Genomic DNA, 20,887 nt, shown 5'->3' with positions numbered 1-20,887 from the left:
CGCCACCATCCTCCCGCTCTCCCATTGGTTCCTGATGCTAGTCACCCCATAAGGTCCTGCTCTCCTATTGGTCAGCATCTACCCCTTGTGCTTTAAGTATTCTATTGCAAAAGGATGCTGTAAATTGAAAAACTTATTCATGCAATACATTTCATAAAAAAAAACATTAGGTAAAGATAGAATGAAGAATAGAAATAAATGGTTACTATACTGTTTGGTAGTTTCAGTAGTTGAAGAGAGATAATGAAAATTTATGGCTTACTGTGTAAAGTGATTGCTTGTCGATCGTTTGATACTCGTAAGTGCTGGATGTAAACAGACGTTTGGAAGCTTTTTTTTGTTTTGTTTATTATAGTTAATGGTTACTTAATAATTATTTGAAATGAGTACATGCAATACATTTAATAAAAAAAAAATTGTGAATTAGATATCATAAAATATAAAATAAATCAGACTGCCAACACATACGTATTTTTTAGAATTCTTCTTCTGTTTTATTATTACGTTATGTATATGTATGTTTCATTATAGCTGTCAGTAACTCGGTATCTCCATTAGGTAAAGATAGAATAAAAAGAATAGAAATGGAATGGTTATTTATACTGTTTGGTAGTTTCATTAGTTGAAGAGAGATACTAATGACAATTTATGGCTTACTGTGTGCTAGGAAAAATGATTGCTTGGCGCTCGTTTGATACTCGTAAGACGGGTAAGAGCTGATGGTAAACAATCGATTGGAAGGTTTGTTTTTTGTTTGTTTGTGTATTATAGTTAATGCTTAATTAATAATTAAATGAGTACATACTGATTATTTATACATTTTATTGGCATATTCTAAGCTTTTAGCTCTTAGGTTTAGATGTCAGAATCATAGACTAGGCTACAGTAGCAACCGCTAACATAGGCTAGGCTTATTGCTAAGGGACATATGCTAAAGTCCTAATATATGCAGTAAAAATGGGGTTGAACATTACATGCAGTTGAATATTACTCAAGTATGTATAGTATTTTGCCTTTTTGGAGTCATATTTCTTCCGTCGGATCGGCGTTGTAACCCTAGAACATGTGTTTTAGGCCTGGAAATATAATTTACTGGGGTGTTTTTGGAGGGCTTGGAACGGATTAGCCATTTTACATGTAAAATGTGTTCCAAGATACGAAAAACTCATAATACGAAGGCCGCCTCGGAACGGATTAATTTCGAATCTCGAGGTACCACTGTACATGGCTTACCTGTGTTTTTTCTTGATGTCTGTAAAGACCATAACATCCTCAGCTCCTATTGTGCGTCGGTATCGAAGCAGATGACCAGCACAGCCATTCATGATACCCTCATCTGCGACATGCGAAAATACGAAGCATTCTGCCCGAATGAACTGTAATCCACAAGCCTTACTTACAGCCAATGCCTCTTGGTTTCCTCCAGCAAGGATCTGCTAACATATAAACGCTGTCAATTATTTTCTTTAGGGTTATTGTTCATAAAAAAATGATAAAAAATTAGAAGAGATCATCACAATATTTATAGGTCTATTAAGCTAACATTATAAATACTAGTTTTATTAGCATTTACAATAGTTTCACTAATACTATGAGTCTGTTCCTAAACAATATACAAACCCTCAGTCCTTTACATAAGGAATTACTTTCGGCGTAGCTGGAATTACGGCCGTTTAATTCTTGAACAAGGTGGTTAGGCAGTAACTACTGTGTGGCAGGTGGGTAGGCTAGTCTGCCCGAATGTAAACACTCCACTTTGCTTTCGGCCGTCTTCCGATGAAGACGTGTGTTGGTGAGCTCTGGCTGACTGGTCGTTGATCTTTTTTCCCAGTGGAATTTTTCTGGTTTATTTTTGTTTTTAAATAAAGGGATTTTGACGTAGGAAAAATCTATTTCTGGGTGATTGGCTCATGTCGCCCTTTGAAATATCCTTAAGTTCATTATTTCTATGTAAAATAATCCTAAAATTACCAGAGAAAAAATAAAATCAAGAAAATGTCAGTTAAACTGACTCGCTCACTCTATAAAAGAAGTGTCGGTATGGAAATAGGGGCGAGTGGGATCACTACCACGAGTCATTTACCATTTAGACCTTCCATCATAAAATCCCCCACCTGAGAGAGCTGATACTAAAGGGTGATGCGTCCGCTACTACTACTACTATTGACGCCAAGCGGAAAGCAGCGCCTCTAGCGGTCATCCTTAATAGATGAACATCTTGTCCTGCAGGTTGGGTTAAAAAAGAACAGGGTGGGTTTCATAGGGTGACACGAGCCAATCACCCAGAAATAGATTTTTCCTACGTCAAAATCCCTTTTCTGGGCTCAGCTCGTGTCGGCCTATGAAATAGTACCAGAGAAACAGACAAGATGGAATAAAAGGACAATGAAACAAAATAGTAAAAAGATTGATATAATATACGTGAATCAAGACTCATTACAGCATACTAACAAAAAGTACTTAAAACTAGATTATACTAAAAATAATGGTAGGTCAATTATACCATATTAACATAAAGTACTTAAAATTAGTTATACTAGAACTGGTAGCACATAATAGTATAATGGTAAATTAGAACAGTATATAATGATTCACTAAATTAATTATTATTTACAAATATACAAACTCATTGTGTTCTACCCTAGCATAAAAATAAGGGTAGAAAACACTGAAGCACATTATATGCATACAATGTGGGTGCCCCTAGCAAAAAAAAAAATAAGGGCAGTCCACCAATAAGATCCTAGCGGCTAAGGCTAGAGTATCACGAAGAGCATAGCAGTAGGGTGAGGCATGTGGACCGAGGTAGGTAGAAAGGAGACCTGGATCTTATACTACAACTACTGTGCAGCATCAGGAGAAACTATGTTTCCCGCTGCTACTGTGAAAATTTAAAGATTCCAAGGACTTCAGGTAATGACGTTTAAAGACTGTCGGTGATTTCCATCCAGTATACTTTTTAAGATCCTCAAAATTCATATGTTGGAAATAATTAATTGAGGTGGCTACTCCTCTGATATCATGTGCTTTTGGAAATGATTCAGGGTTGGCTTGTTTAATGAAGTAAAGGATCTGTTGCCTGATTCCTTTCACTGATAAGGTGCCACCTTTTTCTCTCATAAGAGAGGACCTGAGGATCTAGCGGATGTACGAGATAGAAAGGCTCTTAAATTTGATACTGGGCAAAGAAAGAGAAGGATCTTGCGGAAGTGGGATGGACTTTCCAAGGGGCCCACCTAGCAAGGGGATCCTCGTTTTTAGCTAAAAAGCTGCGATCCAGAGAAAGTAGAACTTCTCCTGAGGGGAGAAATTCTACATGCCAGCGTTCAGGATAGAGCCGACAGTTCTGAAATTCTGACTCCTGAAGCCAGGCTTAACAAAAATAACGTCTTTCTAAGTAGCATTATGAATGTTGCAAGACGAGGTTTGTCCAGTATACTGAGGCTAGTTTGAGGACATCATTTAAGAACCATGAAACTGAAGTAGGCCTTTGAGAAGGTCTAAGTCTAGCACAGGCTTTGGGAATAGACGTAAAGTAAGATTCTGTTAAGTCTATTTGGAAACCCAACTGAAAGATTTTCTTCAAAGCCGATTTATTAGTAGTAATGGTGCTAGCTGCTAAACCTTTTTCAAACAAGGATCTGAAAAAGGATATAGCTAAGTTAACTGTCATGGTTGTAGTGTTTGATTCTTTCAGGAAGGATGCTAACTTTTTAACAGCTGAGTCATATTGTCTAATAGTTGACTCCCTTTTATCTGATTCCAGAAAGAGGATGTTTTGTGGATCAATGTTAGCATCTTTTTTAGCCGCAAACTTCATGAAGTCCATAAAGTTAGGGTCTGAAGAATTCCTGAGGAAGCGAACACAGTCCTCATTTGTACTGGTTGCGACAGCTTGGGATTGGGAATCCGTTGAGGTCGGAGACCCAACTCCAGAAGCAGAGGATACCAGTTGCTTTTTGGCCAATCTGGAGCAATCAGAGCTACTAGTCCCTTGAAAGTCCTCAGCTTGCTCAGAACTTTCAAAAGAAGATTCACTGGACGAAACAATACAATAGATTTTTCTTCCATTGATTCCAGTCCAACGACAGAGCGTCCGTGGCATAAGCCAGAGGGTCCAGGTTGGGGGCCACATAGCAAGGGAGCTTGTGGTTCGCTTGTGAGGCGAAGAGTCTACGTGGAGACCTGGGACTCTCTCCAAATCACTTGAATGACCTTCCGTCTAGGGACCATTCTGACTCCAGAGGGACTGACCGGGACAGTGCGTCCGCTATCACTTTCTTACCCCTGCCAAGTGGGTGGCAGATAGATGCCATTTGTGCTTGTCTGCTAGAGCAAAGATGGCTATCATGACATGATTCACGTGTTTGATTTGGACCCTCCTCTGTTGATGCAATGTACTACCACTGTCACTGTCCAAAAACTAGTCTTAGATGAGACTTCTTTGGGGGAAGGAGTCTCTTCAGGGTAAGAAATACTGCCATTGCTTCAGAACGTTTATGTGGAGCTGGCGGAATTGAACGGACCAAGTCCCCTGAACTTGCTTGAATTGAGAATATTCCCCCCAACCGGACAGGGAGGCATCGTGTGAGTGGTTAAACACCGGACAGGGGATATGAAAGGTACCAATTGGTAAGATTCTTCATTTTGTCCATGGACGGAGCTGGTTGCGAAGGATTCTGTGGGATCACTGACAAACTTGTCCCGAGATTTGGCGTTTGCTCTTGACCGCCAAACTCGATTTATATCTTTCAGTCTTGCTTTCAGAAGGATGTCCGTCACTGAGGCAAACTGAAGGGAACCTAGGATTCTTTCCTGGTTTCTCTTGAAGCTTGTTTGCTTTTGAGAAATTGCCTCACAGCTGGCTTATTTCTTTTGTCTTTTGACCACGGAATTGACAGATTGTGGGAGGATAAATCCCCATTGGATTCTTAGCCACTGAAAACGAGACTCCGGAGTGAGTCGGATTTCGTTTTGTTTATTTCTGGAACCCCAGATGTTCCAGGAAGTACTACTTCTTTGTGGCTTTGAGGCATTCCTCGACAGTTGGTGCCCAGATTAACCCAATCGTCGCGAGGTACGCTACTACATTATCCCTTGTGTTCTCAATTGTTGAAACTACTACTTCTGCTATTTTCGTGAATACCCTGGGGGCTATATTCAGACCGAAGGGCATCACTTTGAAGGAGAACGTTGTATTTCCTAGTTTGAAGCCTAGGAATGGACGGAAGTGTCTCGCTATAGGGATATGATAGTAATGCGTCTGTAAGATCGATAGAGGTGGTGACGGCCCCACAGGGAAGTAAGGTCCGTACCTGCGAGATGGTCAGCATTTTGAACTTGTCGCAACGAATGGAAAGAGTTTAGCTTTGACAAGTCTAAGATTACCCTTCTTTTTGTTGAGCCTTTCTTTGGCACGGCTGACAAGCGACCTTGAAATTTTAGATGCTTGACTCGCAATAGCTCCTTTCTGAAGGAGTTCCTCGCATAATCTGTCAACTCCTTTGATGGTATCTGATAGAATGAACCTGCTGTTTGGAGGAGGATCTTTGATCCAACTCCAACCCAATCCTTTGGACACGATGCTCTGTGCCCATTTGCTGAACCCCCACCTGTGACGGAAGAGGAAACAGCCCCCTCCCTACCTACCTGGGGAGCTCACTGTTGTTGAGCGGGTTGACCTCCGTGCCCTCCCTCTGAAGTGCTTGCCTCTTGCGGCTCTTCTGTACCTCGTTGGCGAAAGGGTTGACCTCCGCGCCCTCCTCTGAAGTGCTTGCCTCTTGCAGCTCTTCCACTGTACCTCGTTGGCCGAAAAGTGACCTCTCGCTCTGCTCCCCCTAGAGAACCTGTTGAAGGTTGGGAAGGCTTGGCTTTCATACATTGAGTTGAAAGCTGGCGAGACGGTGTATGAGGTCGAGGGTGATTCTGAGGAGACAACAGGAGAATGGGTTGTGTCTGCTTAGAAGTCGAAAGCTGCCCCTGTTGTGTAACTGGGACAGCTTGGATGAAGTGCTGTTTGTGCTGCTGTTTCTGGTAGGGTTGGAACCTCCTACCAGTTTTCTTCAATTTCTTACCAGCAGCAGGGGCGCTCTCTTGCTTCCTTTTGGAAGAGATACCCCACCTGGCTCTAAGGCTCTGGTTAAGCCTAGCAGCCTCGTGATGCACCTCATTCACAGAAGCTTCTGGGAAGAGGTCCGCACCCCACATGCTGGAAGCTAGAAGCCTATTAGGCTCGTGCCTAATAGTTGCCTCCTGCAATACATGCTTTCGACAATTCCTTCTAGCCGAAAAGAAGTCGAAGGCATCAGCTTGAGCCGACTGGAGCTGGGATTTAGCCAGTATTTTAAAAAGTGGTTCCGTAGCATAGGAAAGAGCAGCCATCTCCGTGATGATAAGGGAGTTAAGTGATCTCCCAAATCTTGTACGGGTGTTGAATTCTGCCGAAAATGAATAAGGCCTATCAGGCAGTCTCGGGAGCTTCTCGCCAAACTGGTCCATCGCACAGTCTGGTTTCAGCTTACCTACTGAGAAAGTGGCAGGTAGGTTCTCCCACAATTCTCCGAAGGACGGAAAGAGCGGAGATGTTGATTCCGCCTCTCTCAATTGTGGCATGGGCTCGTCTTTAAGGACTGCTTGGAGAGTCGCTTCTACTATCTTAGTTGCGAATGGAAGAGAAGCCTCCTCCTCCGTGGCAAAGATAGTGAAGGGGCTCTTGAATGCCTGGAGTTTGGTATTGGTACAATCCCAATCCTCCAGGCAGTGAACCCATTCCCTCTGTGCGTGATCCCTACTATAAAGCACAGTCTCCCTAGAGATTTTATCTTCCCTATTGAGAGCTGTCACCGTCAGCCTAGCATACCCTATGAAAGGCTGAGTCAGTCCGGGGGGGTAGAACTCGAAGTCCTCAATCCTTCTTGTTCCACACTCCGGAATGGAAATCATGCCATCCTTGAAGGGGGCATAAGCTGCCACCCTCCAAGGGTTATCCATAGAGAAGGCTGGTAGGGATTCATAAGGAGGTAGCTGGAGTAGACCAGTACCTGCCACAGGGGAGTTCGCTTGAGGGGCCTGAGTGAGGCCAGCGAAACGGTCATCATGCTCTCTAACCCGGTTAGAGAGGTCTTGTATTGATTGACCAGATTGGTTGATGGTACTAGAAAGTTGAGCAAACATTTGCTCAAATCTCGTACCGAGAGAGCCAACCATCTCTCCCACTGTTGAACACTCCTGCTGAGAAAGTGGTAGGATCAAAAGAGCTAGGTCCCGCCACCCCAACAGGAGTTACCGGAGTAGATCCGGTAGATGCCGGAGAAGGCACTGGCTCGGCAGGAGCGCGGGCCTTCTCCTTAGAAGCCTTGCTTCTTGAGCTCTTCGAGTAGAAGAGCTAGGCTTAGCCTTCACCGCGTCGGCGTAGGATGTCGTAGACTTCCTAGCCGAAGAAGACGACGACTTCTTGGAAGTCGTCTTATGGAGGGTCTTCTGTTCTCTCTGTCCCTTCACCTTCGGGGGTACAGAGAGAGCGGGTGAACGCGAAGGGATCTCAGATCCCGTGAAGCCTTGAAAAGAGGAAGAAGGAACAGGGGAAGAAGATCCAGGAGCGCTCAAGGGTAGACCTTGAGCGCCCGAAACACCTACCTCAACCAACAAATCCTCCGCACCTACCGCCATAGGCTCAAGATTAAGATCCAGGTTAGCGACGTCTGGAACAGGCTCCTGCGTCGAAACGGACCCAAACGCCTGCTGCACCTCCTGCTGGATGGAAGCTATGAGTGGGGCTGCTGAGATGGGGTCCACGTACCCCGTCGCCTTGCCTCCGGGGAAGATCTGAATGGCCAGCTTCTTATCTAAAATGTAAGGCTGGCCCTTGGCGGCGTTTTTGCCGAAGCCGCCTACCCAAGCTTTCAGGGTTGCTAGGGCGACTTCTTTCACGGCGGCAGCCTGAAAGAGAAGGCGATATGAAGCTTCTAGCAGCGGAGATACGGTGTAAAGGAGCTTAAAACTAAGGGTAAATCATTGATAACAGGAAATATGTCCAGGAGTTTACTTACCCCACCCAAAAGCTGACTCACGAGGTCATAGCAGATGGTGCATGCCTCAGGGTGCCAAACAATCATCCCGTTGTGGGTAGTGGCACACGGGGCGTGGGTCCTGCATTCCTCATGGGCACAGGGGTCATACAAAACAGCGTTACAGCCTGGATCTTGGCAGTTGGTAGCCTGTAAGTGGAGGGATACATGAGTATCAGAGTACACACTTACAGCCTAACATAGACTCCGCTGCATGCCGGAGTATGTAAGTTAGATTAAAACTAGTGCTCCGCCGCAATACGTGTGGTTAGATAGGCGGTTGGTTGGGGTCTGCAGCTTACGCCGGAGACAGGAAAAAAGTTTCAACCAGGAGTGGTGAGGAGCCCACGAAACCACGACGGAGAACGACGGAGATAGTACGTAAAACTATAATTAAACCAATAAATCATCGTATCAGTAAGGGTATATCCTTAAAGAATAAGATATGACTCTTTTCTACTACTAGAGGAGTGCCTGGGTAAGGCGCGAGCTCTCCTCCGGTAGCGAAAACCAGGATATAGTAGGCAAGCAATATAGACCACTAGTAATTCCCACCCCGCCCGCTGGCGGAGCCAGATGGACCTCTAACCGAAGGGGCTCCCGGCTTCAGCGGGGGCTCCGTCCGTTACGGTAGGGGAAGGGTTGGGAATGGGGGAAAGGAGGGAATCCCGGCGTGAATGCGGCGGGCGAGAGAGAGAGGGGGGGTGGCCTACCCCCCCCTTCCCTGCTACTACCCGTCGGGTAACCCGGTACCCGAGACAAGTGGTCACCCTGGCCCCCAGCTGGTACGGAACTCCTCTGGCCCCCTCGGAGGGAGAGGGAGGTAGGCTACGGTGGTTGTCATGACAACCAAGGAGATCCACCAGACCCCTCCCTACCACATGGAAGGGAGGGAAGGGGGAGGGAAAGGTGCCTAATGGGACACGTGATTGTAGGTGGCCTAGGACGCGATAGCAACACAACCACAGAGGGGCCACGTGAACCAAACTGTACCAACACATGGCACAAGGCACCTAGGCTAGCCTAACACCCTAAATAACACTGATAAATAAATAAATACATCGTAAAAAGATAGAAGAGACACTTGAGTAAAAGAGAAAGAAGCCCAGGAGGAGGCGAACTGATCCGAAGAGCAGTCGACTACTCGGAGCCAGCAGTAGCCGATGAAGAGCAAGAGCTGGGATGCTGGGCGAGAAAAACACAGTATAGCCCTAAATACCAAACTAAGAGATAAAAGGTAAAAGGGATGGGCTGTGTCCTAAATCTAAAATACGATGTAATAAGACGATGAACGTAAAATAGAGCCCATAAGCATAAGATGTCCCAGTATGGAAGACCGGGAAATCTTAACAACACGAGGCGGCTCATGGCCGCCACGAGTCAACCGGGAGACCGTATATGACCTAAAAAACGGAAAATACTGGTCCCTGGAAGACTGAAATACAAAAATTATTACTTATGAGGCACTTAACTTAGCCGAAGCGATAGCAGCACGTTCCATCGTTGAAAGGATAAATCCCAAGAAGCGAAAACAACACGAGTCAAAAAAGATGCAACTAGCGTTGTCGAGCTAATAATTAAGGATGACCGCTAGAGGCGCTGCTCTCCGCTTGACGTCAGTAGTAGTAGTAGTAGCTGACGCATCACCCTTTAGTATCAGCTCTCTCAGGTGGGGGATTTTATGATGGAAGGTCTAAATGGTAAATGACTCGTGGTAGTGATCCCACTCGCCCCTATTTCCATACCGACACTTTTATAGAGTGAGCGAGTCAGTTTAACTGACATTTTCTTGATTTTATTTTTTCTCTGGTAATTTTAGGATTATTTTACCTAGAAATAATGAACTTAAGGATATTTCATAGGCCGACACGAGCTGAGCCCAGAAAATATGTATATACGGTGTTTGATATAATGTTAAATTCAATTAATATACAAATCCACTTCTTGTGATAGCCTTTATAGCCGCCTTTCTACTTGTGTTAAGAGTCAGCAGCAAAGGTATACCAACATATTATTTACATTCTTTCGCCCTTTAACGTGAGGACGAGATATGTATTTAACATGAGGATGAGACATTTATTTAACGTGAGTGATTTTGATCCTGTAACGAGACATGTATTCATCCGAAAATTACACTTACGCTTGGGAATTGCTAAGGGGAACTTCAGAGGTTTGTCCTTGTTTTGTTTTTATGGTAATTTCTCTTCTTCATCCTTTCACTTATTATCGGGATCTTCTCTCTCTTCGGAGGGCAGTGCCCTTGGATGCGAGAGGAGTATCCTTATTACTTTAATCATTTTTTCCTCTTTTTACAGACTAATAGTGGTGATTGTGTTTACAGCAGTTTTGGTTGGATAGCTCTTCGTATTGGTTATCCTAACCTTGGAATTGTACCTGTGACTCGTAGCATGTGATACCAATCCTCGAGTGTGTGTACTGATCCCCTGCTGGTAATCATATTCATTTGCCACTAGTACTACCCTGGAGTTACCTCACTGGACGAAGTTTTCATGCTGCCCTGTGATGTTTATCTATTCCTGATGGTAGAAGTCTGGCAGAATTTGGAGGAATCGAAGAGGAAGAGAGCTCATCAAGTGTCGTCATCCTCCTCTTCGAAATCATCATATTTTTATGTCTCCACCCCTTTGACTCCTAAGGCTTTGCCGTAGAAGAGAAGGTGGTCTCCCCCCCAAGAAGTCTTGTCACGGAACTTCTAAGGGTCTGTCTCGCTCTGGTGAGACGTGGAGGCTGCCCATCCAGCCCTCTTGAGAGGTTTTGGCCTTGACGAGGACTTGGACGAGTCGGAGGACGGTATCGGCTGTCTCCTGTCAGGTGCACGCTCAGCCCCACCCAGACGACAGTCGCGTTTGCGCGACCGACCAGTCTCAGTGGTGGCAGACGCTTTGCCTGCCAGGCGATAGTTTCATAACCCTCCTTGAGGAAGTCTTCTCTCCACTGCTGCTCCCACAGGTCCCTCCGGACAGGTGCAGTTGGGCCGTGTTGCTACCGCAACTGCCCCAACTCCATCCTAGATGGAGGACCTGTCGGTTGTCCCGAGGAAGCTGGCGAAGAAGAAGTTCAGGAAGAGGAGGAAGGTGTCGTCGCCTTCTTCATCATTGTCTTCTGTCGTCTCTTCCCCTTCGACTTCCAAGGCCCCCAACCAAGGAAGAAGGTGACCTCACCCCCCACGAGAAGTTTCACACAGAGACTTTTAAGTGTCTGTCCCGCTCCGGCGGGACACGGAGTGGGACAGGTGTGTCTTCCGCTGGTCCTCCCGTTCCACCGGGAACGGGGCCCGTCTCTCCTTCCCCAGGGAAGAAGAAGACAGGGACCATAGGGGTACCGGCTACTGCTGGTACCTCTGCTCCCGGCTCCAGAGGTTCCACCTCCGGACCAGGAACTGTCTCAGCCGCTCACTCGCGAGAGCCGAGAGTATGGTCACCTACAGGTGACCATGCAGCCAAGGTCCAGACTGCTGAGTACGCTCACAGTCAGGACCCAGGCACGGAGCGGAAGAATGGTAAGAGTCGCTCAGGTGACTCTCCCCAGACCGGCGATCACTCATGCAGCGATCATCCGGTAGCCAGGGTTGATGTGACGTTCCAACCACACCGTTTACATGGCGAGGCTGAGAAGAGGTCCCCCCCCTGGTCACCAGGTCCAGCCTTGCCTGGACCTGGTCACCACTGGTACCGTGGCGCATCAAGAGGACATTGCTCGCTCTCACCGCATTAGTGGACACTACCAGTCACCCGACCATCGCTCCCACCGGGACCGGACAGCTCGCACAACTGGTAGCAGCTCCCCTGACACACAAGACTGACGCTACCGTCCTCAGTCCAGCATTTCTCTGCAAGGAGACCGCTGGTCCAGACCTGCAGCTCGATCGCCACCGTGGGTTGGTGGTCACTTGCAGTCCTCCCAGCCTACCGGTTCTACTGGTAGGCAGGGTAGGAGCGCTCGTAGCAGCTACCCTGACACACGAGACCAACATTACCATCCTCGGTCCAGCGCTTCTCCGCAAGGAGACTGCTGGTCCAGACCTGCAGCTCGATCACCACCGGGGGTTGGCAATCGCCTGCAGTCCTCCCAGCCTACTGGTTCTGCTGGTAGGCAGGGTAGGAGTGTCAGGTCTCCCTCACCTGTCCTTTCAACCTCCTCAGGCTACACCGGGGGGAATGAGGCGAACAGGAGTGACCATGATGAATGCACTTCTTACGGTCCGGCCACCAGCCTGGTTCGGTCTTGGGACCAAACAGATCATACGCTCATGTGGTTGGAGATCGTGGGGGCTAGCGAGGACGATGACACTTTCCTAGATTCAAGGAGAGACCATCACCGCTGTTCACATGACAGTCCTGCTGGACCGCGCACGCAGACTGGTGTGGGCTCCCCCTTTGGTCCTCTTGAGAGGTTTCGGCCTCGACGAGGACTGGGATGCGTCGGAGGACAGTATCAGCTCTCTCCTGTCAAGTGCACATTCAGCCCCACCCAGACGATGGTCACAGTGGCACGTTTTCTCCAGACGGTAACGTTTTCCTAGACTCGGAGCGGCCATCACCGCAGGTTGATGGCTGCCCGTAACTCACTTCTCCGACTGCTAGTTCCGCTGGCAAGGCGAGCGAGAGCGTCCAATCTTCCTCCCCCATTCCCTCTCTTCCTATGGCTGTGACAGGAATGGGAGGAATCCTGCAGAGCATTCTCTGTAGGATTCCGCATCGGGGACTGCATTCCTGGAGGGACCTTCGTCGTTGAGGAAGGATCTTGCTCATTCCTCCTTGATTTCTACGGGAATCGGGGGGGGGGGTTCGCCGAGTGCTTAAAATTCTTTGGAATTTCTAGCAATCTCCGAGTGTTTTTGTCTTCTACAATCTGCAAACACTTGGGTGAGACCACGGTCCAGAGTGGGTAAAGCAAGAATTCCTGATAATTGTTACTAAGAAAATCAGGAATCTCGCCGAATGCTCGAATTCCTTGTAATTTCTGGCGTCTCAGGAGTGTTTTGGTTTTCCTGTAATTTCCAAACACTGTCGAGACAGACATTCCCGGTAATTGTTATTACAAACTCGGGAGTCTTGCTAAGCCATTAATTCCTGGAATTTCTAGCGTTCAAAGGAAGCGCTGCTGCTGAAGGAAGAATATCTCGGGAGGGGCTCAGCCTGGATGGACCTGACGGTCCGTCACCTCAGTAGGTGGTCAACCCTGGGATAGAGAAGAACAAGCAATAACAGTCAATCCTCCTCTCTTTTTTTTCCCTTTACTTCTTGGTTATACTAGAATGAAACAAGGAAATAAGAGGAATTCAGTGGAGTTTACTCCTCGTAATTCGAACCCGAGAGACTATGTTTTTGGTTCAATCCTTGGATTTTACCGAACATACATCAATCCGTTCAGGATGGATAGCACCGAGAGTTTGAATGCCTCTCCAGTGCTACTGTTTTGGGAACATCCAGCTCGGCATGAACTAGTCATCTTCAGTATCCTGTTATCACCATAGAAGTCTTCCTTCGGGAGGTGGCTACTGCCCTAATGTCGTGGACTTTGGGGAACGAATCTGGGTTGGCTTGTTTAATAAAGTACAAGATCTGTTGTCTAATTCCTTTTAAGGAAATAGTGCCACCTTTTTCCCTCATGAATAAGGGACCTGAGGATCTAGTAGATGTCCTAGAAAGATAGGCTCGTAAGGTCGTCACTGGACATAGAGAAGGGTCTTGAGGAAGAGGGAGGATCTTCCAAGGGGCCCATCTCATTAAAGGATCCTCGTTTTTGGCCAAAAATTTTCGATCTGGGGAGAGGAGAACTTCTCCTGATGGGAGAAATTCGATATGGCCTGAGTCTCTAGAAAGAGCCGACAGTTCAGATACTCTGGCTCCTGAAGCCAGACTAAAAAGAAATAATGTTTTCCTTTGGAGTGGTATGTAGCTACATGAATCGTTGTCAGTATCTGAAGCCAGTCTGAGGACATCATTTAAGAACCATGAAACTGAGCTAGGCCTCTCTGATGGTCTGAGCCTAGCACAAGCTTTAGGAATAGACGAGAAATAAGAATCTGTTAAGTCTATTTTAAAGCCAAATTGAAAATTTTTCTTTAGAGCTGACTTATTGGTAGTAATAGTACTGGCGGCTAAACCTTTTTCAAATAAGGATCTGAAGAAGATGGCCAGGTTAGTAGTCATGGTTCGAGATTCCGTTTCCTTCAGAAAATTCGCTAGCTTTTTAACAGCAGCGTCATACTGACGTAAAGTTGATTCTCTTTTATCCGATTCTAAGAAAAGGATGTTTTGAGGATCAATGTTTGCATCTCTTTTAGCCGCGAACTTCATGAAGTCCATAAAGTTAGGGTTTTGAGAATTCCTGAGGAAGCGAACACAGTCCTCGTTTGTACTGGTTGAGATAGCTTGGGGTTGGGAATCCGTTGAGGCCGGAGACCCAATTCCAGAAGTAGTGGGAACCAGTTGCTCTTGGGCCAATCTGGGGCTACTAGAGCAACTTGCCCTTTGAAAGTCCTGAGCTTGTTCAGGACTTTCAACAGAAGATTCACTGGAGGAAAGATGTATACTTTCTTCCACTAATTCCAATCTATGTCCATGGCGTCTGTGGCATAAGCCAGAGGGTCCAATTTGGGAGCCACATAGCACGGGAGCTTGTGGTTCGATTGTGATGCGAAAAGATCCATCTGGAGGCCTGGGACCTTTTGGCATATCCACTGGAATGAGCGCCTGTCCAGAGACCACTCCGATTCTAGAGGAACTGAACGAGACAGGGCGCCTGCTATCACGTTCCTTACTCCCGCCAGGTGAGTGGAGGATAGATGCCATTTGTACTTGGTTGCTAGTGAGAATATGGCTATCATGACATGGTTCACATGACTTGATTTGGATCCTCCTCTGTTGATGCAGTGTACTACTACTGCATTGCCCAATACCAGCTTGATGTGAGATTTCTTGGCTGGTAGAAGCCTCTTCAATGTGAGGAACACTGCCATAGCTTCTAATACATTTATGTGAAGCTGGCGGAACTGAGGAGACCAAGTCCCCTGTACTTTCTTGAATTGAGAATATCCTCCCCATCCGCTTAGAGAAGCGTCCGTGTGGATAACTAATGCCGGAGGGGGAAATTGAAGAGGAATCGACTTGGATAGATTCTTGACCTCCGCCCAGGGGCAGAGTCATTTGCGGAGAATCGGCGGGATGGCTGACAACTTGTCCCGAGATTTGTTGTTTGCTCTCGAGCGCCAGACCCGGTTTATATCTTTCAACTTTGCCTTCAGTAGAACATCTGTAACTGAGGCAAACTGGAGAGAACCTAGGATTCTTTCCTGGTTTCTCCTTGATGTTTGTTTGCATTTGAGGAATTGTCTTGATGCCTTGGCTATTTCTTTCCTTTTGGCCAACGGAATTGACAGAGTATGGGAGTTTAAGTCCCATTGCATGCCGAGCCATTGAAAGCGGGAGTCCGGCGTTAGCCTGGACTTGGTCTTGTTTATTTGGAACCCCAGATGTTCCAGAAACTGTATTACTTTGACCGTAGCTTTGCGGCATTCTTCGACGGTTGTTGCCCAAACAAGCCAATCGTCCAGATACGCTACTACCATTATCCCCTGAGATCTAAGTTGTTGAACTACCGACTCCGCCATCTTCGTGAATATCCTGGGGGCTACGTTCAACCCGAAGGGCATCACTTTGAAGGAGAATGCCTAGTTTCCTAGCCTGAAGCCTAGGTACAGGCGGAAGTGTCTTGCCACTGGGATATGATAGTATGAGTCTGTAAGATCGATAGAGGTGGTGACGCCCCCACGGGGAAGTAAGGTCCGCACCTGAGAGATAGTCAGCATTTTGAACTTGTCGCAACGAATGAATAAGTTTAGACAGGACAAGTCTAAGATTATTCTTCGTTTGGTTGAGCCTTTCTTTGGCATGCTGAACAAGCGACCTTGAAACTTTAAATGCTTGACTTTTGATACTACCCCTTTCTGAAGGAGTTCTTGAGCATACTCCGTCAATTCCGATGTTGGTCTCTGAAGGAAGGTCTTGGATGGAGGAGGACCTTTGATCCAGCTCCATCCCAGTCCTTTGGACACAATAATTTGTGCCCAATTGCTGAACCCCCATCTGTGGCGATAGAGGAACAGTCTCCCTCCTACCTGAGGGTTCTCACTGACTTGGGGCAGGTCGTGACCCACGTCCTCCCCGGAAGTGCTTGCCTCTGCTAGGTGTTCTTCCGCCACCTCTCTGGCGAAATGCACCCCTAGCCCTGCTGCATCTTCCAAACCTATTAAAGGGTTGGAACGCTTGCCCTTCAAAGACTGGGTTGAAGGCCGGTGACACCGCAAACGAGGTAGAAGGCTGGTTCTGGGAAGTCAGAAGGAGGAATGGCTGAGACTGACTCTTCGAGGTGGAGGGTTGTACCACCTGGGAGACCGGCACAGCCTGTACCACCTGTTGCTGTTGGGTAGCCTGGAAAGGTGGGAATTTCCTAGGCTTTTTCAGCTTCTTTGCAGAAGAGGAAGTAGGTTCTGTCTTCCTCTTACTTGACAGACCCCAACGGACCTTAAGGCTCTGATTCAGCCTTGTCGCCTCGTGCTGAACCTCACTGACCAAAGCTTCTGGGAAGAGATCAGCACCCCAAATAGAAGCCACGAGCAACTTATTGGGTTCGTGGCGAATAGTCGCCTCTTGCAGAACGTGTTTCCTGCAATTGCACCTTGCGACTGTAAAATCATACAGATCACTCTGAACAGTGTGTGTCTGTGCTTTAGCCAACAACTTGAACAGAGGTTCCGTGCCGTACGTTACTGCCGCAACCTCCGTCATTACTAGGGCATTTAAGGTCCTCCCTAGCCTGGTCCTAGCATCAAATTCGGCTTGAATAAGATTGTCTGGGAGCCTGGGAAGCCTCTCACTGAATTGTGTTATTGCACAATCAGGCTTGAGTTTCCCTACCGTGAATGTGGCTGGAAGATCTGTCCAAAGGTCTTCGGTGCCTGGAAGGAGAAGGGATGTGGGCTCCGTTTCCCGAAGTTGAGGCATGGGCTCGTCTTTCATGGTGGCTTGGAGAGTCAACTCCGCTAACTTTGTGGTGAATGGAATAGGGGTTTCTCCGTCCGCCACAAAGATAGTAAAGGGGCTCTTAAAAGCTTGAAGCTTGGTATTGACGCAATCCCAATCCTCCAATCTCCTCAGCCACTCCCTTTGGGCCTGATCTCGGCTGTAGATCACTGTTTCTTTGGGAATCCTGTCCTCCCTTCTCATCACCGTCTCTGTAAGACGGGCATAACCAATGAATGGTGGCTGTAGGTCAGCGGGGTGAAACTCGAAGTCTTCCAGCCTTCGAGTACTGCAGTCCGGCAACGTCAGCATGCCGTCTTTAAAAGGGGCATACGACGAAATCCTCCATGGGTTATTTGCTGTGAAGGGAGGAAGGGTATCGTAGTCCGGCATGGTTTGCACCGCCATACCGGGCTGTGGGAGAACTGCTGCAGGGTTCTCCCGGAGACCTGCCATCAGATTCTCTTGGTTGGTCAGTCTCTCCGAAATGTTCCGGATCGACTGACTGTGATGGTAATTGCTTCATAGCAAAAGAAGTTAAAGGAAAGGAGAACGCATTTTCGAGAAGTTCGGCAGTAAGGAGGCGCCTATCTTCATGGTGGTTCTAGAATCAGCAGGAGTGTTGTGGATCTCATCGTTACGTGAGAAACGCCGCGATTTCTGATGCAATACCTTGTCTAGATTCATCTAAGAAGTTCTAGAAATCCCTGGAGTCGGTGACGTTCGCCGTAGGCTCCGCCCCCAGAGTGCCGTATAAATACGACGAACGAACTTTGGAGAGCAGTGATCGTAGAAGAGAGAGAGATCACCAGTTAGTCACAGAGAGCCACAGATCAGATTATCAGTGAGAGATCAGCAGCAGCAGAGATCATCCGTGAGAGATTCGAGAAAAAGGAACCGACGAAGTATCAATCAAAAGAAGAGTTGTTCGGGAGTTGGTTGGATATTGGTCTAGTCGTCTTCAGGAGTGGACGGCCGTGTTTTCTCGACGTCGAGCAGACTTCGGAGAAGAAAAGGGGAGAGTTCCTGCCTTATGAATAGACTAGTTTCTGCAATACGGAGTCAAGAGGACGTCTGCAATTGCCACTCTACTTTTATGAAGCCACCTCTTCGAAGTGCCAAACTGTTTAGCAAGTATTCTTATTACCTCACTGTTTCCCCCAGTTCATGCAGTGTAAGATTCTGTCTTTTTATGTAAATAGGAGATACCATTCTGCATTTACCTTTGTTAGTAAGCTTGTAAATAAACCTTTGTTGTGTTAGTGTTTCTTTCTATATTCGTATCCCCAGTTTCAGCTGTTTGTGTTGATAATTTTTTTTAATTATTATTTCATATCGAACCTGAAGCAGACCTCCCTCAGAGGCCGTAACATTGTCTCTGAGATCCCAGATCCGTAACACTGACCCGACTCCTCGAATGAAGTAGAGATGTGTGATAACATCTGCTCGAACTTGTCTTGAACTAAGTTCCCAACATAGTTCCCCATTTGCTGCATGATGTTTGCAGTAAACGCTTCTGTGTCAAACGGACTAGGGTCCTTGACCACGATAGGAGTCTTGGGGCGTGCCCCCGTAGAGGTCGAAGGCTCGGGATCCGTAGATGCCTGGGCCTTATCCTTCGAGGATTTGCCTCTGGACCCTTTTGAGTACAAAGAAGAGGACTTCGACTTCTCTGCTCCGGGGTGGTGAGCCGAAGGCTTATGAGATGAAGAAGACGTGGTCTTTTTGGACGCTGCTTCTCAAGGGTCTGCAACTCATGCTTCCCTTTTACCTTAGGGATAGCCTGAGTGGACTTTGGTCTGACCGAACGTTCACTCTCTGAAAAGCCTTGGAAGGAAGTAGAAGATGGAACAGGGGAAGAAGATCCAGAAGGACCCAAGGGGAAGCCCTTGAGCCCCAACAAACCTGCCTCATCAACATACTACCTGTAATCACCTACCGCCATTGTTTCAGGTTCAAATCCAATGTCGCCACGTCGTGCTGCAATCTCGGGGTTGCCCTGGGCCGCCAGCGCCTGGGCCACCTGAAGCTGGATGGTGGCAATGTACGGGGCCGCCGCTGCCAGGTCGACGTAACAGGTGGCCTTGCCTCCCGGGAAGAGACGGACAGCCATATTCTTGTCCAGGATGTATGGCTGCCCCTTCGTTACGTTCTTACCAAACCCGCCGACCCAGGCCTTCAGGGTGGCCGATGCGGCGTCCTTCACAGCGGTAGCCTGGAAGAGAGGGTTATTGTAAGCCCTAAAGCGGAAGTCTAAAGTTCTATGATTCATCATAAAAGCCAAAATATCATTATGTATCTCTTATAGGACTGCATTTGTATAGTCAAATTATATAGCAAATAGACTCCGGTATGTACTTACACCAGAGGAAAACTGCTCCACAAGATCATAACAGATCGAGCAGGCTTCATGGTGCCAGACCGCTATGTCCCCATAGCGGATGGCGCAGATGGCGTGGGTCCGGCAGACCTCGTGGCCACAAGGGTCCTGCAACACGGCGTTGCAACCGGATTCCTGGCAATTGGTAGCCTGTAAGTGGACAGATACATGAGTATCAACACTGACTAACAGGGCAAGCCCGTTAAGAGATATGACACTCCGCCATATGCCGGAGTGGAAGTATAGGTGTTAACCTTCTCCTGTTCTCCTGTAGTGGTGAGTGTCCAGTAGGTCTGGTATACTAGTTAGAAAATTTCCGGCGCACCGGGGTAAGGAGTTCCACCAAACTAGTAACCAGCCAGGGTGAGGAGTACAAGGACGGCAGGGAGGAACATGAGAGGGTTAACCCAGTAATAAGTCATAACAAGATTAGAGGGAGCACAGCTCTGCAGTAGAAAAAATTTGTAGGCAGGAGGAGAACCCGGTTGGTGAGCGGGCACTCTGCCGGCTAGCAGATTTTTCGGAAATTACACATATACAAAATACAAAATGATAACAAGAGAAAAACAATATATAGATGCATGTAGCGGAGCTACTCTCTGTCACCCCCTAAAGGAGCTGGCAGAGCCAGCGGAGCCCACCGCTGGCTCAGTGGGTATAAAGGGGGTGAAGGGGGAGGAGAGAGTGATGAGGGACCCGAGGAGGTCTGAACACGGACGAGCGAGATGGCCAGCCTAGCCCGAGCGTACAGGAGACATACCCGTGGAACCCAGGGTGAGAACGGTATGAAGAGACAGACTCAAATGTACCCCCCCATGACTCCCGTATCCTCTACGGGTAGAGAGGAAGAGGGGAGGGAGCCCGGATGGTTGCCGTGGCAACATGAGCGAGCGATACCTGCCTCCCCACCCCCTGTAGGGGAGAGGGAAGCAGGGAGGGGGGGACTGAGCGGGTGGCTCATGGCGATCGCCTGGTCCACCGTGAACGTGGTAAGGCCACGTGGTCGGATAGGCCAGGCGAACTGAGATAGCCTAGGCTACATCTAACCGTCTCAAACATGCAACATAAAATAAGCATAGTTATCATAACAGAAAGGAAAGGAATCATTAGTAATAGAAAAAGAAATGTCTTAGAGAAGCTAGGCTGACCGATCTGGGAGAGAGGGCGCCTAACTACTTGGGAGCTGGCCTCTGCCGATACGTAAGAACGGAGGGCGACGGCCAGGGTAGTAGGACTAAAAAAGAAGGACACATGTCCTAAATGCCTAACAGACCTAGACAAAGGCACATGCATGCATGAACACTGAGCTAAGGTAACAAGGCATAAGCTCAATGGGGCTAGATTCCCATAATAAATAGAATAGCACATCTTGCACAACACGGAAATATAATCAT

At 47.5% G+C, this 20,887-nt stretch overlaps 1 protein-coding gene across 14 annotated transcripts in view; it reads right to left on the bottom strand.

The window, feature by feature from the left end:
* Window positions 1-20,887, bottom strand: part of LOC135224597 (uncharacterized protein F13E9.13, mitochondrial-like) — a 537,654-nt gene that overhangs the window by 214,928 nt on the left and 301,839 nt on the right. For all 14 annotated transcript variants that reach the window (XM_064263749.1, XM_064263741.1, XM_064263753.1 and 11 more), the window contains exon 4: window positions 1,234-1,433. In XM_064263749.1, coding sequence (XP_064119819.1) covers window positions 1,234-1,433 — 200 coding nt within the window. The remainder of the gene's footprint in view (window positions 1-1,233; window positions 1,434-20,887) is intronic.

Source organism: Macrobrachium nipponense, chromosome 12 (assembly GCF_015104395.2).
Source record: "Macrobrachium nipponense isolate FS-2020 chromosome 12, ASM1510439v2, whole genome shotgun sequence".
NCBI classification, from domain to species: domain Eukaryota; kingdom Metazoa; phylum Arthropoda; class Malacostraca; order Decapoda; family Palaemonidae; genus Macrobrachium; species Macrobrachium nipponense.
This window is presented reverse-complemented; position numbering and strand designations above follow the sequence as displayed.